General features: G+C 37.8%; 1 protein-coding gene across 1 annotated transcript; it reads right to left on the bottom strand.

Moving 5' to 3' along the window:
• Nucleotides 1-11,708: 11,708 nt before the first annotated feature.
• LOC126627754 (annexin D4-like) lies at nt 11,709-15,007 on the bottom strand. The gene is made up of 6 exons (XM_050297296.1): nt 14,945-15,007; nt 14,177-14,352; nt 13,292-13,510; nt 12,514-12,738; nt 12,215-12,286; nt 11,709-12,110 (listed from the first exon to the last, which is right to left on the bottom strand). Exons 1-6 carry the CDS (start codon nt 14,988-14,990, stop codon nt 11,901-11,903), a joined length of 948 nt encoding a protein of 315 aa, XP_050153253.1. The 5' UTR covers nt 14,991-15,007; the 3' UTR covers nt 11,709-11,900.
• Nucleotides 15,008-17,302: the final 2,295 nt, after the last annotated feature.

Raw genomic sequence — 17,302 nt, 5'->3', positions numbered from 1 at the left:
CATCACATGGACAGATAGTTAGACATCACATGGCTTTTAATTTGTATTTCCAACATTCCCCCTCAAATTAAAACGCCTTCATGCCTAGCATTTCACGTAGTAGTCGGAATGATTCAACTGGTAGTGGCTTAGTGAAGATGTCTGCCACTTGTTCCTTCGTGTGACAATAGACAAGCTCAATTGTCTTTTGCTTCACATGGTCCCTTAGAAAATGGAACCTGGTATCAATGTGCTTGCTCCTTCCATGTTGAACAGGATTCTTTGCAAGCTTGATTGCAGACATGTTATCCACATGAATCACAGCCGATTCCACTTGTGGATGACACACTGACTTCAATAGATTTCTTAACCAAATTGCCTCACACACTGTTGAGGCTACAGCAACATACTCGGCTTCACATGATGACAAAGCAACAATTGATTGCTTCTTTGAAGTCCATAAGAAAGCTGTTGATCCTAGAAAAAACACATAGCCAGTTGTGCTTTTCCTTTCATCTTGGTCACCTCCCCAATCACTATCTGAATAACCAAATAATTTTGCATCTTCACCAAAATTATAAAACAGACCATAGTTTAAAGTACCTCTTATGTACCTCAAAATTCTCTTGGCAGCCAGCCAATGAGACTCCATTGGTGTTTCCATGTATCGACTCACGAGTCCAACTCCATAAACTATATCAGGTCTTGTGATTGTAAGGTACCTTAGGCTTCCAACCAAGCTTTTGTACACGGTTGAGTTTACAAACTCACCTTCTCCTTCCTTAGACAGCTTCAATCCAGTTGCAACTGGAGTGTTGACAATATTGCACTTATCCATATTGAATTTCTCCAATATATCTCTCATGTACTTTTGTTGAGAGATGTAGATACCATCACTTTCTTGCTTCACCTCTATGCCAAGAAAGTATGACATTAATCCATTGTCAGTCATCTCGAATTCACTGAACATGGATTGCTTGAACTCACAGAACATTGCTTCATTGTTTCCTGTAAACAACAAGTCATCTACATAGAGACAAATAATTAAGAACTCCCCTTTTGCACCATTCTTCATGTAAACTGAATGCTCGTATGGACATTTCTGAAATCCATTTTGGTGGAGGTAGTTGTCAATCCTTGAGTTCCAAGCTCGTGGTGCTTGCTTGAGGCCATACAAAGCCTTCTTCAAACGATACACCTTATTTTCTTCTCCTTGTACTTGGAAGCCTTCTGGTTGTTCCACGTACACTTCTTCCTCAAGAACTCCATTAAGGAAGGCTGACTTGACATCTAGTTGATAAATTTTCCATTTATGATGAGCGGCAAGAGAGATTAGCAATCTTACCGTGTCAAGTCTTACAACTGGAGCATAGACTTCATCATAGTCCACTCCATACTTCTGTTTGTAGCCCTTTGCTACAAGCCTTGATTTGTATCGATCCACACTCCCATCTGCAGTGCATTGTACACCTACTTGACACCAATAGCCTTCTAATTTGGTGGGAGCTTTGTCAACTCCCAAGTGTCATTCTTCTCGATGGCATGGATTTCTTCCTCCATGGCTATTCTCCAACGATCTTCTTCCACAGCTTCATTGAATGAGAGAGGCTCGTGGTCTGCATACAAGCAGAAAAGGTTGGTTTCTTCTTCTTCTTCTTATCCATATATTTCGGTGAGACTTCTTAGCCTCACTAGAGTTGAGGAGCTGCTTTCTTCACTAGATATAGGACCACTCCTTGCAGTTCTGTGCAATGGAGTTGTTGTGGTTGTTTGAGCAGGTTGTTACTCAACAGGTGGTACAACTTCTGGTTCTTCAAAATCAGTGGAGACGATCTTTTCTTTATTGACTTCTTTGTGGTTCCACTTCCATGCCTCTTCCTCACTGAAGATGACATCTCTACTAACCATTAAGTTGTAACTTGTTCGATTTATTTGTTGAATCAATGTCCAACAAAGAGTGTCAAGAGGATGACACCACAAGAGGCTTGGAGTGGATACAAGCCGAGTGTTGCACACCTAAGAGTTTTTGGGTGTATTGCATATGCTCAAGTTCCAGAAGCCAAGAGAAGGAAGCTTGATGATTGAGGTGAAAAGTGTGTGTTTGTGGGCTATAGTGAAGAGTCCAAGGCATACAAGCTCTACAACCCACTAACTGGCAAACTAGTGATTAGTAGAGATGTCATCTTCAGTGAGGAAGAGGCATGGAAGTGGAACAACAAAGAAGTCAGTAAAGAAAAGATCGTCTCCACTGATTTTGTTGTTCCACTTCCATGCCTCTTCCTCACTGAAGATGACATCTCTACTAACCACTAGTTTGCCAGTTAGTGGGTTGTAGAACTTGTATGCCTTGGACTATTCACTATAGCCCACAAACACACACTTTTCACCTCGATCATCAAGCTTCCTTCTCTTGGCTTCTGGAACTTGAGCATATGCAACACACCCAAAAACTCTTAGGTGTGCAACACTCGGCTTGTATCCACTCCAAGCCTCTTGTGGTGTCATCCTCTTAACACTCTTTGTTGGACATCGATTCAACAAATAAATCGAACAAGCTACAGCTTCTGCCCACAATTCTTTTGGCAAATTCTTCTCCTTAAGCATGGACTTTGTCATGTCAAGGATGGTTCGATTCTTTCTTTCGGCTATCCCATTTTGCTGTGGGGTATAAACAGCAGTCAGTTGATGCCTAATTCCTTGCTCCTTGCAGTATGCTTGGAAAGCATTGGAGGTGTACTCTCCACCTCTATCTGATCTCACAGCCACAAGCTTGTGGTTGCTTTCAGCCTCTGTGAGTGCCTTGAACTCCTTGAAGATTTTTAGGGCAGCCGACTTCTCCTTGAGAAAATAAACCCAAGTCTTCCTACTAAAATCATCAATGAAAGTAATAAAATACCTATTACCTCCATAAGACATAGGATCCAATGGACCACATATATCCGTGTGTACCATCTGCAGTGGTGCCTTTGCTCTCCATGTATCACCAACAGGGAATGATAGTCGTGCTTGCTTGCCAAGCACACAACCTTCACATACTTGGCGTGTGACTTCAATCTGGGGTAGACCACAAACCATTCCTCCACTTGACAGCAACTTTAGGCCATTGAAATGAAGATGGCCAAATCGAAGATGCCATTTCCATGACTCATCTTCCATTACACCGATGTTGCAACTCCCAATCTTTGTGTTCAACTTCAACGGGAACATTCGGTTCTTTGACATTTGAACACGTGCAATAAGTTTTCTCCTTGCATTCCTGAGAGTGAGAAACATATCCTCCATATGTATAATATACCCTTTCTGGAGCAGTTGACCAATGCTCAGAATGTTGCTCTTCATACCTGGTATATAGTAAGTATCGGAGATGTATTCTTCTCTACCATCCTTCTGGATGATCTTGATCTTCCCTTTGCCTTCAACTGGCAGCTTTGAGGAGTCACCAAGACTCACAGATCCATAAGGCTCATCTTTGAGTTCGGCAAAAAACTTTTTCTTTCCACACATGTGGTTGCTTGCACCATAGTCTAAATACCAAACATCTTGTTGGCTACTGATATCATGGTGTGCTAGTAAGACTGTAAATTCCTCACCAGCATTTCCATTTGATTCTGCCATGTTGACATGCTCACCATTTTTATATGAACATTCATTTGCATAATGTCCATATTGCTTGCAAGTGTGACATTGGATATGCGTCTTTCCTCGAGTAGATCTCCACTCTTGAGATTGACCTCGGTTTTGTTCATAGCCTCGACCTCTTCCTCGGGGTCGTCCTCGGCTACGGTTGGATGAACTCCCACGACGTGAGTTCCATTGCCCACGACCTTTATTTGGTTTGTCAATTTTCAATTTTGACTCCAAAGCTTGCTCTAGTGTTGTGGGGCTTGCATTCTTCTGAATGCGTTGCTCGTGAACTAGGAGAGATCCTAGTAGCTCATCTGCGCTCATCGCCTCCAAATCCTTGGATTCCTCAATGGCAGTCACCACATGCTCAAACTTAGATGTGAGTGACCGGAGTATCTTCTCCATAACTCATACTTCATCGAGTCTCTCGCCATTTCTCCTCATCTGATTTACTATCACAATGAGCCTTGAGTGATAGTCGGAGATGCTCTCCCCTTCATTCATGTGAGCAGTTTCAAAATCTGCTCGAAGTGACTGTAACCTCACTTTCTTGACTCGATCTACTCCTTTGTAGATTGTACTGAGTGTGTCCCATACTTGCTTGCTCATTGTTGCTTCTGCAACCTTCTCGAACGTTGAATCTTCTAATCCTTGATAGAGAAGATACAACGCCTTCTGGTCCTTCTTTCGTAAATCCTTGAGAGTGTTCCTTTGATCTGCAGTATATGTGGCTTCTTGCTCGGTAGTGGGTACAACATACCCACTACTGACAACTTCCCATAGCTCTTGTGATCCAAACAATGCTTTGAATTGGATGCACCATCTTTCATAATTTTCTTTCTTCAATGTGGGAACTTGGAGCTGCACTAAATTGGATGCCATAACTGCTGCACCTGCCAGAATGGTATTCTGGCTCTGATACCAATTGTTGGTATTGAAAAGTTTACTAACTCAATACCAAAATATATGGGTGATAAGTTTACAAACTCTATCACACCTCTCACTTTGCACTCTCAATAAAATTGGACAAAGAAATAGAGAAATGAGGGAAGCTACAAGCTTTGGCAAACAATGCACTTTGATGTATTTAAAAGAGTTTACAAACACACTTCTGATAATGGAATAACAAATCAGATTCATATATCTAAAGCCTTACGGGCTGCTTATTTATACAAGCAGAAAATGAGGAGTACTTAAGTGCTTTTAATCAAATAAACACAACAACACATACAAACAGATCATATGGACTTTGGACAGTCTAGCTCACACATGCAGGTATCTTTCCAGCTTGCAAACAACCAAGTTTCGGCTAGTACATCACATGGCAACACACAGCTGCTGTCTTTCAACAGCTTTCGGTTAATCAGATGGAGGAGCGATGATGTTTATATTTGCTGGATACAACCTGGAAAGAAAAGCTAGCATCACATGGACAGATAGTTAGACATCACATGGCTTTTAATTTGTATTTCCAACAGCTGTGGCCAAAGAAACTTCCGGGATTACAAGGACTTCCTCCTTACTCTGCTGGGGAAGGAAGAATGAAAATCTTCGCTGAGCATATTAGTAGGATTAAGTGCTATGAGTGCTTCTGTTTTCCTGTTGAGTTTGATGACAGTCTTTATTTTCCGTGTTTGTGTTTCCTTGTGGTGTGACCTTACCTTTATCTATGTTTGTTGGAGTTTTAGAGTTTTTATCAAGACTTTTCGTTTTCATTTCGGATGTTATGGAGTATCAATAAAAGTTGTCTGTCAGCTTTTTAATCAAGGGTTGGATTAAACAGAAGTTATATTTATAATATAGCAACAGATTTCGATTAATAGCAAGCGAGGAAAGTAAAAAGATGTAATGAAATTTCAAAACTCCTATGCCTGATGATTAAATATGAGGAGAAATGGATATGCTGAGCAAAAATATTCGGGTGTGAGTCGTGTGACTTCAATAAATAATGTCCGTCTTGTTCTCTTGCCAAAAGTCGGGCAAAAAGTGTCTTCGTGACTTCTACCAGAAGAACAGGACGTAAGTGTTGAATTGTGGCCAAGTGGCCAAGTGGACAACAAAACAAAACAACTTTCGGCTAATAAACAAACCAAAATAAAAAAAGGTGAAAGACATCATGATGAGGAGGCATCATGATTATGTTTGTTGAAAAGAAAAGTTGATGGTCATGATGATGTTTTTGAATTGTTTATTGGGTGTTGATGATGGATGAATGTTAGCATACGAAAGTGAGAAAGAGAGAGGAAGGAGAGTGCACCATTTTCTGTTTTGTAGTCCATCTTTGAGAGAAAAAAGAGAACTGCAGAGAGCAGAAAACTGAGAGCAGAAAGAGAAGAAAGAAAGATGATTTCTTTCTTTGTTGGTACTCACTCAATCAAAGTTGTATTTGTGTATTAGCTTTGAGCTTTGTATAGAGAGGAAATTATTCACTATATTTCCCTCTCTATTTGTTTCTTTGGTGAGTGAGAGTTATTGGGTGTATTGGGTTATTTGGGTTGTGAGATTGCCAACACTTTGTAAACTCCCATTTGGTTGATAGTGGATTATTGGGTGAGCTCCTACTGCTCCGAGGACGTACTCCAGTTACACTGACTGTTGAGGAACCTCGTTAAAATCTTGGTGTTCTTTTATATTTTGTTCTTGCATTTTCATTTGATAAATTTCCTGTGGGTTAGCTTGAGTTGGTTCCAACGGGTTTGGTGCTATCCTAGCACAGCAATTGGTATCAGAGCACTGGTTGCTGTTGGGTACTGTCTAGTTGCCAAAGATGTCAGACGGGCAAGATGAAAATCCTTTTGGAAGCAGCTCCGGGTTTGCAAGAACTACGGTGCAAAATGCAAAGTTCGAAGTGGAAAAGTTTGATGGCACAAACAACTTCGGGATGTGGCAATGTGAGGTCAAAGATGTGTTGGCTCAACAAGATCTACTTGCCGCTTTGGGAGAGAAGCCGGAAGCTATGTCGAAGCCGGAATGGGAGAAATTAAATTTGTGGGCTTGCTCTTCAATTCGGTTGTGCCTTGCAAAAACTCAGAAGTATTTTGTGATGCGGGAGACATTGGCAAGTGTGTTGTGGCAAAAATTGGAAGACAAGTATATGACGAAGAGTGCAGAGAATTGGCTACACTTAAAGAAAAAACTCTACCGCTTCCAATACAAAGAAGGTACAAAAATGATTAGACACCTTGATGCTTTTAATAAGTTGATTGCCGACTTGTTAAATTTAGATGGGGATATTAAGGATGAAGATAAGGCCTTAATATTGTTGAATTCATTGCCGGACTCTTATGAGCATTTTGTTACCACTATTATGCATGGTAAAGAAACTGTGAAATTTGAAGATGTGTCAAATGCCTTGATGAATTATGAAATGAGGCATAGAGATAAAAATCATGATAGTACCTCTGAAGCTTTATTTGTTAGAGGTAGATCATCGGAGAGGAGGTCATCTTCTAGCAGGAAAAAATCACAGTCTCGACCTAGAGGAAACTCTAAAGGTAGAAAACCTTTGGAAAGGGATGAATGTGCCTTTTGTCGTAATAAGGGCCATTGGAAGAAAGATTGTCCCAAATTGAAGACCAAAGGAAAAGAAAGTTCTGAAGCTAATGTTGCTGAGGTTGAAACAGATTTTTCTGATTTTGCTTTAACCACTTCCTCATCATTTGATTGTGCTACTAAGTGGGCGTTGGATACGGGTTGTACTCATCATATGACTCCTCACAAAGATTGGTTTTCAAGCTTGAAAGAGTTTGATGGTGGCGTTGTGTTCATGGGAGATGACAATCCTTGCACAACAAAAGGGATTGGTACAGTTCGCTTGAAGTTGCATGATGGCATGGTTAAAGAGTTGACAGGTGTTTGGTATGTACCGAATTTGAAGAAAAATCTTATTTCTTTGGGTACTTTGGAATCCAAGGGCTTCAGGTTTCATTCAGATGGACAGACATTGAAAGTTACTTATGGTGCACTTGTTGTGATGAAAGCTCCTAGATGTGGCCATTTGTATTTATTGCAGGGAAGCACTGTGATAGGTGAAGCATCTGTAGTCTCTGAAAATATGGGCACATCTGATTCAGATACTACTAGATTGTGGCATATGAGATTAGGCCATGTCGGTGAGAAAGCTCTACAAGGGCTTGTGAAAAAGGTCTTCTAAAAGGTGCCACGACTTGTAAGCTTGATTTCTGCGAGCATTGTGTCTTGGGGAAGCAAACTAGAGTGAAGTTTGGTACTGCGGTACATCAGACGAAGGGCATTCTTGATTATGTGCATTCAGATGTTTGGGGTCCTACAAAGACTCCCTCTTTGAGTGGTAGACATTGGTTCGTGACCTTTGTTGATGATTATTCAAGAAGGTCTTGGGTCTACACTATGAAGCACAAGAGTGAGGTGTTGAGCATTTTCTTGGGTTGGAAGAAAATGGTTGAGAACCAAACTGGGAGAAAGATTAAGATTTTGAGATCGGATAATGGTGGTGAATACACATCCGATCCTTTCTTTAAAGTTTGCAAAGAGGAAGGAATTGTGAGACATTTCAGTGTTCGGGGAACTCCACAACAAAATGGAGTTGCAGAAAGATTGAATCGAACCTTGCTTGAGAAGGTTAGATGCATGTTGTCTCAGTCGGGTTTGAGCAAGTCATTTTGGGCAAAAGCAGTTAATTATGCATGTCACATCATCAACCGGTTACCCTCAGCTGCTGTTCAGGGTAAGACACCAATGGAGGTATGGACTGGAAAACCTTCTTCTGATTATGACTATATCCGTATTTTTGGTTCACCTGCTTATTTTCATGTAACTGAAAATAAACTTGATCCTAGAGCCAAAAAGGCTATATTTCTTGGTTTTAGTAGTGGTGTCAAAGGTTACAGGTTGTGGTGCCCATAGATGAAAAAACTTGTAATCAGCAGAGATGTGACATTTGATGAAGAAAGTATGTACAAAGTCTCTGAGAAGAATGTGAAAGATATCCAACAGGTGGAGCTTGAGAAAGTTGCCTCTGATACTTCAAATCCTATTTCCGCTGATGTCGAAGCCACTACAAGTGAAGAAGTTGGAGACCATGAGGATGTTGAAGAAGTTGAACTTGAAGATTCTGTTCAAGTTGAAGAGCAAGTTTCACTTCAAGAGTCTATTGCCAAGAATAAAGGAAAGAGACAAATTACCAAGCCAGCTCGATATAGTGACTATGTTGCTTTTGCTCTTCCTATTATCACTGAAGAGATTCCATCCAATTTTGAGGAAGCTATTGAGAGTGAGGAGAAGAAGAGGTGGTGCAATGCCATGGGTGATGAGATGAATTCTCTCTTAAAGAACAAGACTTGGGAGTTAGCTAAATTGCCTAAGGGCAAGAAAGCTATCGGTTGCAAATGGGTGTATGCCAAGAAGGAAGATGCTGATGAGAAAAGCAATGTGAGATTCAAAGCAAGATTAGTTGCTAAAGGGTATGCACAAAAGGAGGGCATTGACTACAATGAAATCTTTTCTCCGGTTGTGAAGCACTCCTCAATTCGTATTATGTTAGCTCTTGTTGCACAATATGATCTTGAGCTTGTGCAACTTGATGTGAAGATGGCTTTCCTACATGGTGATTTGAATGAAGAGATCTATATGTGTCAACCGGATGGGTATATAGTGAAAGGGAAGGAAAATTTGTTTTGCAAATTGAAGAAATCACTTTATGGCTTGAAGCAATCTCCAAGGCAATGGTATTTAAGGTTTGATAAATTTATGAGAGGCCAAAATTATTCTATAAGTCAATATGATCATTGTGTGTACTTCAAGAAGTTGCAAGATGGGTCTTTCATTTATTTATTGATATATGTTGATGATATGTTGATTGCCTCAAAGAATGTCGAAGAGATTGAGAAATTGAAGAAGCAAATGAAGAATGAGTTTGAGATGAAGGATCTTGGTGAAGCGAAGAAGATCCTTGGCATGGAGATCACTAGAGATAGAGCAAAGGGTTTCGTCAGTTTGAATCAAAAACAATACCTTGAGAAGTTGATTCGGAAGTTTGGAGTTCATGATTCAACCAAACCGGTTAGTACCCCTTTGGCTCCTCATTTTAAATTGAGTTCTCTACAATGTCCTAAAACTGATAAAGAGAAGCTGCAAATGAAAAATATACCATATGCAAATTTGGTTGGTAGTTTGATGTATGCAATGGTATGCTCTAGACCGGATATTGCTCATGCAGTTGGCATGGTGAGTCGATATATGCATAATCCAGGTAAAGAGCATTGGCAAGCAGCTAAGTGGATATTGAAGTATCTCCATGGTACTCGAGATGTTGGTTTATGCTTTGAGAGGGATGACTCTGGTATTGGTCATTTTGCAGTTGGTTATGTTGATTCAGATTATGCAGGTGATCTGGATGGAAGGAAGTCTACTACAGGCTATGTGTTTACTATGGCTAAAGGACCAGTTTGTTGGAGGTCCATTTTGCAGTCGTCTGTTGCCTTGTCTACTACAGAGGCTGAATATATAGCAGTTGCTGAAGCTATAAAGGAGGCCATTTGGATACATGGGCTGATTAGAGATTTTGGGGTTGATCAGAAGCAGGTAGAGGTACATTATGATAGTCAGAGTGCCATTTATTTGGCTAAGTATCAGGTTCATCATGCGAGGACCAAGCACATAGATGTGCGTTATCACTTTGTTCGTGAAATTGTTGGTGAGGGGGAAATCATTCTCCAGAAGATTCCAACTAAAGACAACCCCGCTGATATGTTGACTAAGGTTGTTGGTGTAGCCAAGTTTGTTCACTGTTTGAACTTGGCTCACATTTTGCCTATATAAAGAAGGCGTTGAGCAGTAGGAGTTTTGGAGCATTTGGCTCGGCATGAGTTGTTCTCTTGCTAATGTTTTGGAGTGATGTTGTGTGTTAATTGTGTTGGTTGGCTTATCATGGCGTTTTTCGGAACTTGGCCAAGGTGGAGATTGTTGAATTGTGGCCAAGTGGCCAAGTGGACAACAAAACAAAACAACTTTCGGCTAATAAACAAACCAAAATAAAAAAAGGTGAAAGACATCATGATGAGGAGGCATCATGATTATGTTTGTTGAAAAGAAAAGTTGATGGTCATGATGATGTTTTTGAATTGTTTATTGGGTGTTGATGATGGATGAATGTTAGCATACGAAAGTGAGAAAGAGAGAGGAAGGAGAGTGCACCATTTTCTGTTTTGTAGTCCATCTTTGAGAGAAAAAAGAGAACTGCAGAGAGCAGAAAACTGAGAGCAGAAAGAGAAGAAAGAAAGATGATTTCTTTCTTTGTTGGTACTCACTCAATCAAAGTTGTATTTGTGTATTAGCTTTGAGCTTTGTATAGAGAGGAAATTATTCACTATATTTCCCTCTCTATTTGTTTCTTTGGTGAGTGAGAGTTATTGGGTGTATTGGGTTATTTGGGTTGTGAGATTGCCAACACTTTGTAAACTCCCATTTGGTTGATAGTGGATTATTGGGTGAGCTCCTACTGCTCCGAGGACGTACTCCAGTTACACTGACTGTTGAGGAACCTCGTTAAAATCTTGGTGTTCTTTTATATTTTGTTCTTGCATTTTCATTTGATAAATTTCCTGTGGGTTAGCTTGAGTTGGTTCCAACGGGTTTGGTGCTATCCAAGCACAACAGTAAGGACTAAAAACTTGAACAAATCTAAATCAATAGAAGGACTAAAAGCTTGAACGAATCCTCCTATTAAATCATAACAAGCTTGTAGATAAATCTCAAGATCTATCAACAAAATAACTCGTTGAAATAAAAAACAACCCAATTATTGGTATATGAATTACAAACTTATGTACGTGGATTATGTCATTAATTGCTTAGAGAATGTTTGAACTATGTCCTTAACTATTAGAAAATGTTAACAAATGTTTATAGGTAATCTAAAAGTTTCTTAAGCCTCTATTAGTAATATACTAATATTTCCTTAAACTCGTATTCAACTGGAGAAAACTTGGGCATACTTTCAAAATAGGCTTTGCTAATCTCATCCCATTTCATTCATTAACTTGAGCAAAGAGGGAGTGGTCTCACCAGCTTGAGTCTCTGCACGCTACTTTGAAGTTGCATCGAGACTTCTTTGAACATGAAATCAGTTTATTGAAACGCTAAAATGCCTCAGTGATTGATTGATTTATTTCAGTTTCTCTTAATGATATCACAACACACATACAGATAGCTATAACAGCCATGAAAAAGCCAAACAAACGAAAACAATTGAAAAGGGTAACACAGAGACCCTTCCAAGTAATCCCGACAAACCCCAACCTTCTGTCCTGCCATCTTAGTCAGCCTCCTCTTGCAAGCAATGTGAGTAGGAAATCCTTATAATTCCCATTAGCCGTCTCTTCAATTTTCTCAACTAAAGAGACTCCATGATGGTTCTCGAATTCCTCCTTGATCTCCATCATGTCCAAGTGAGCTCGGGTAACAATTACTCTAGTCAATCCCTTCTTGGTATGCTTATGGACATCAGTTCTCAATGAATCTTCCAAGACCTGATAAGCACAAGAGTTCAAGAATTTCATGCACAAGGTTGCCTGAGAGGTCATATGTAATATTGCATGAGTAACTTGATACAAAATTTGTGACTCTGGCTTACCTTGCTGAAATATTTCTCAGGAGTACACAGGCATTGCACCGTCTCTTTTAACCTCACAGCATGATCAAGATCCTAAACAAAACAATGTGACTTTAGAAAATAGATGCAAGTAGCATTCTGAATACTGGAAGTATTTCGGTTGACAAAATTTCTGGATAATGTTGCACAGCCAACTCTTTCTCCCAACTTATTTCTCTGGCATACGTCGGGTTGCATAACATGCTATCTAAGTAGGCCAAGAAAAATTCGAAGAATTAGCTAGGCAGTTAAACGTTTCTCTTTGGACCTTATATACATACTTCATCAATGTCGTGGCCAGAAATTTCCTTGTAGTGTTTAGAGACTTCCTTGAGATGGGGCTTGCTCCTTGTTGATAGTATCCTGATCACCTCATCATCTTCATTGGGGTGCCTCTTATCGACATCCTTAATGGCATTAACAAGTGTTTTGGCCTCAGATTTTGCAGTGTCATCCTTAACCTTTGATCCTTCATACCTATAGGAACTCACAAGAGCAACCAAGAGCTGGACAAAATGAAAACGAAACACCAGTTAAATGCCTTCATATATTCATTTCATACACACACATATTACAATTCATATGCTAAAGATCCGAATACAAAGAAAATGAAGAAAATAAATGAACTTCAAATGACTCATTACGTATAGTTATTTTTAGCCCTTTTCAACTGTATATTATCTAGTTATTTGAAATACATTTAACCTAATGCCTTCTAATTTTTTAGCAAAGTTAGCTTTCTTATCAAAACCAAATCTTTTCTTTCACGTCCGTTCAACCGAACAGAACCTATGTGTGTTTCACTGTCCTAGTTATTAAACTACCATACTGCACATTTAGTAGCAATACTAGTACCATCCGTATTTTGAAACCTTATCTTTGTGCAATAGCCGTGCAATAAAATTGAAAAAAAAACCAACAAAGTACAAGGCCCATATTTCTCAATTCTCACTTCGATCTATCTCAGATCACAATTATCAAACAGGCACTATTATCCCACAAACGAAAGAAAACTAAGAGACAACTATGCAAGTACTGAGTATGGAAGATGAAATTTACCTTGCCTTCAGGGCCATCAATGTGGTAGGCAACATCTTCCTCAATGGAGTGATCAAAGAGGGAATGGTAGGCCTTCCTAGCTCCTAATAGCTCCTCGGATGATCTCGTGCATGCAATCTCAACAAGAATACCATATGATTCTGGACCTTTCTTCAAGGCCTCCTTTGCCAAACGAGCATCTCTTTCCCATGGATGCATTGTCCATAGAACCACAGCATTCTGACAAAATTCATAATAAAGAGCCTCATCACTCCTATTCTCATCATTATGCACAAATTTGAAGACTAATGTTTCTTACTAGACTAATGTTATAAGTCAAATTATTGGACTGTGAATAATCCACACATGCAAACATGACTCTAGTTTACCAAATGAGATTCTGGGGCTGCCGCCCTTTTGAAAGGATAGATTTGCAATAATGTGTTGATTAGTATCAATAACGTGTTGATAATTAATTTGTCGATATCACTTTGTCATTTTGTATCAACGTGTTATTGTCAATCTATTTTTAATAAAGGGCGGACATCCAACAGAGAGATAAACTAGTGTTTGTTCATATTAGCTTCTTTTTTTTTCTTTATCAAGTTGTGCAAGCATGTTAGATACATTGGTAGACACCACAACAGACATACAGACATATCTAACCAAATTTGGAATGGCAATTAGAAGTGAAACCAATAATTGTTCCAAGAGTGAATTACACTGAGGGAATGCACAGTTGGTTTGGTTCAGTTGATAAATAATCTCATGTTGGCAAATAAATAAGAGGTTTCAGATTCGAATCCGCCTCTATCAGAGTTGAGGGATTTGGAATTAAGATGCAGCTTAAGAAAATTAAAATGAAAATGCCTTAAGAAAGATAAAATAAAACGACCAGAAAGTTACCTTAAAACGCAAGAACTCATGCTTTAGAAGCTTGATATGGTGATCATCCCAGCGCTCGAAGGAACGTTCATCTTCCTTGAAAAAGTGGGGAGTTGTTGCTTTCCTGAAGGATTGCCTTTCCTCAGGATGCGATTTTCCCAATATTGCTACCAGTGCCTTCTCATCAACTCCAAGTCCTGCCTCAGTTAAATTAACATATATTATTTAATTTAATTAATTAATTAATACAACCTTTTTATCACTAATTTTAAAAAGACTAGTGAGAAACTCATATTCCCGTCTAATTAACTACGAATTCCACGATGATGTGTTTATATATTTACTTCATATCAGAATGAGAAGGAATTGAGAAAAAAAGGAATCCAAATGCGAAGTATAAAAATTACTATTTGAAAGAACTGACTTTTTGTAGCTACAAAAATTATTCCATAAACTGTAAATTTTTATTTTTACAAACAATATTGGAGTGGCGGAAATGGAACTGGGACTTAAAGGGTGAATATTCTTGGTATACTTAGCTTCTTTCAGCTGTAAATTAAGCAAATGGGGAAAATCAATTTAAGTCACAATTGATTCACTAATTCACTAAGAAAAAAAAATTGAATAAAAGAAAAATCACTCTAAAGAATTAGAAGAATTAAAATTGGAACGTAAACAAATTGTAATTGTAAGAGAATTAACGTAAACAAATCGTAATTGTAAGAGAATTAACACAATGAAATTGAAATGATAAAATAAAATAGAGGAAAATTATTATTTAGAGGGAACCTGAGAAAGCCTTGGTGAGAGTTTGCAGCTCAGGAGTGAGAGCCATTGTCGTGTCTGTGTTGATTCTGTTGTTAGAGATCTTCTTGCCATGCTGCATTATATATGAACCCGAAAGGTTATATTTGTCATTTCAAGTCAAGGGTACTTTAGTCACTTTAAATATATTATAAGTCATTAGACTGTATAGTAATGAGATGTAATGAATTGATTAAAAGGTAATGAAACAGACGTAGTCGCTCGACAAAAAAAAAAACAGACGTAGTCGTATTTTACAAATTTATATAAGTGTAAATATGTGTCATTTATTCATGTAGCGTTTCTAATCCGTGCATCTTTGGCCGCATATATGGTGTATATATTATAATTCCCATGGTTTTCACCCCTAAAATTTTGATGTTGCCTTTAAATAAAGAGGAATGCTAAGAGGATTCTTCATAAACTCTCAATCACCTTACAATTTAACATTAATTATTGTCAGCATTATAAAATATTGTATCAAAAACATTAAGTGACAAAGAATCAATGAAGAGTCCCACTTTTGAAAAAATATTGTTAATATTTCTCTTAAATCAATTGAGTGGTGAAAGAGTGATGGAAAAGTGTCAAGATTGAATCACAATATTTGTGTCACAACCATTCAGGACTCTATTTTCATATTCAATAATGTTCACATATAAAATTACAACATTTGTTTAGAATTTAATGCATTTGTTACATTTTTTTTTTTTTTTAACAAGTTGAAATTACAGCGACAATTCTCTAGAGATTTTAATAAAATGTAGTCATAATACCGTATTTATTGCAAAAACTATGAAACGGTGAAAACCAAATACATTTATTATGACATACATTGAAGCCCAATTTCAGTTATTGCATTTATTGTCATATTGGCCACTCAAAAAATATGTGAGAACGATATTTATAAAAACTTTTTTTCGTGAGATGAATAATATCTTCAATAGTGAACTTGATTTTGAAAGGAAGTTACACCTTAACGGGTAGAACAACTTATACCCAAATTGGGTTAAAATTCGAATTCTTTAATTTGAATGTAACCAAATGCCTATACCATCATAAGAAAAAACAAATTATACCCAAAAAAAAAATATTTAGAAAAAAAAAACCTAATACGTGCAATTATGTTAGAGTGTTACTATGCTCACCTCCTTTTTTTTTCCCTCACACATTACATTTGTCATCTATATTTTAATCTAATACTAAAAGGTGCAATCATCTTAGTGCTAATATCGTCCAATCTAGTGTATTCAATGTATTTTTCACGTATGAGAGTTTGTTGTGATGTTGAATGAAATAGAATAATAACATATATAATATATAATTATATATAGTTGGTGTTATAGATAATTTTGTTTCAACATGTGTAGACAAACAAAGATGGAAGGTGTATTACAAGACTCCCTAATGTGATAAATGTGACCCAGAAGTTAAAAATTTGTTGGTGACCACGTCGTGTAATGCATATTGTTAATAACTTAATGCTTTCGTGTCTTAGTTCCCATGTGTGCACACACAACACATACACAACACCGGATTAGAAATGCTAATTCCTGCCTTCCAACCTGAACTACCTTATAGCAAAGTTATATACATACATGTATATCATTATACCTATAAATTGCCTTTTTCTAACTTTTTTTTTCTGCAACATGTAGTGCTTTTGCTTTAACCGTTCATTTCGAAATTCCTAATTTTCTTCTTTTTCACGTGGGAAAAGTAGGTTTTTTAGTCAAAATCATCCTAGAGACTTGCATAACTCCTCACTTTGGTCCTTGCGATTTGAAATCAATAGAAGTGGTCCTTGAGATTATCCACCATCAATCATTTTGATCCTTGGATGATAAATTATGTTAAATAAGGATTAAAATGACCATATTACCCTCAATTTACTAAACAATATGCCAAAATGATTTGACAAAAATTGAGGGTATTTTTGTTATTTTATTCTTATTTTATGGAGATTTTTTATGGAATTATCAAAATGATTGATTGTGAATAAACTCAGAAACCAATTCTATTTATTTCAAATCTCTGAGACCAAAATAAAGAATTATGCAAATCTCAATGATCATTTTGACTAAAAAATCGGAAAAATATAAAGATAAGCAGTATCCATATCACATTAATTCTGACGTAAAATATTTTAGTTCAGAATCTTCCTCTAGAGTGAAGAAGCTCGTCGGATTTTTCTTGTTTAAGGTAAAGTGCCACCTGAAAGTTGAAACGCAGGCAGGCAAGCACAACTAACAAAAGCAATTATTTAGTACTGTAGGGCAGCTTAATCCATTTGTTGAAACATATGCATAACTGCATCCACATATAGTTCTACGTAAGAGTCAA

The sequence above is a fragment of the Malus sylvestris genome, chromosome 7, assembly GCF_916048215.2.
Source record: "Malus sylvestris chromosome 7, drMalSylv7.2, whole genome shotgun sequence".
NCBI lineage: Eukaryota > Viridiplantae > Streptophyta > Magnoliopsida > Rosales > Rosaceae > Malus > Malus sylvestris.
Note: the sequence above shows the minus strand (reverse complement) of the source record. Positions and strands in the feature narration are given on the sequence as shown.

What these genes read in the sequence shown, in the direction of transcription:
- LOC126627754 (XM_050297296.1), bottom strand. Translation starts at nt 14,990, where the DNA reads ATGGCTCTCACTCCTGAGCTGCAAACTCTCACCAAGGCTTTCTCAG. An exon ending in TTGATGGCCCTGAAGGCAAG is followed by an intron (nt 12,739 to 13,291) that starts GTAAATTTCATC and finishes CATTTTGTCCAG; the next exon opens with CTCTTGGTTGCTCTTGTGAG. An exon ending in CTGGCCACGACATTGATGAA is followed by an intron (nt 12,287 to 12,513) that starts GTATGTATATAA and finishes TGTTTTGTTTAG; the next exon opens with GATCTTGATCATGCTGTGAG.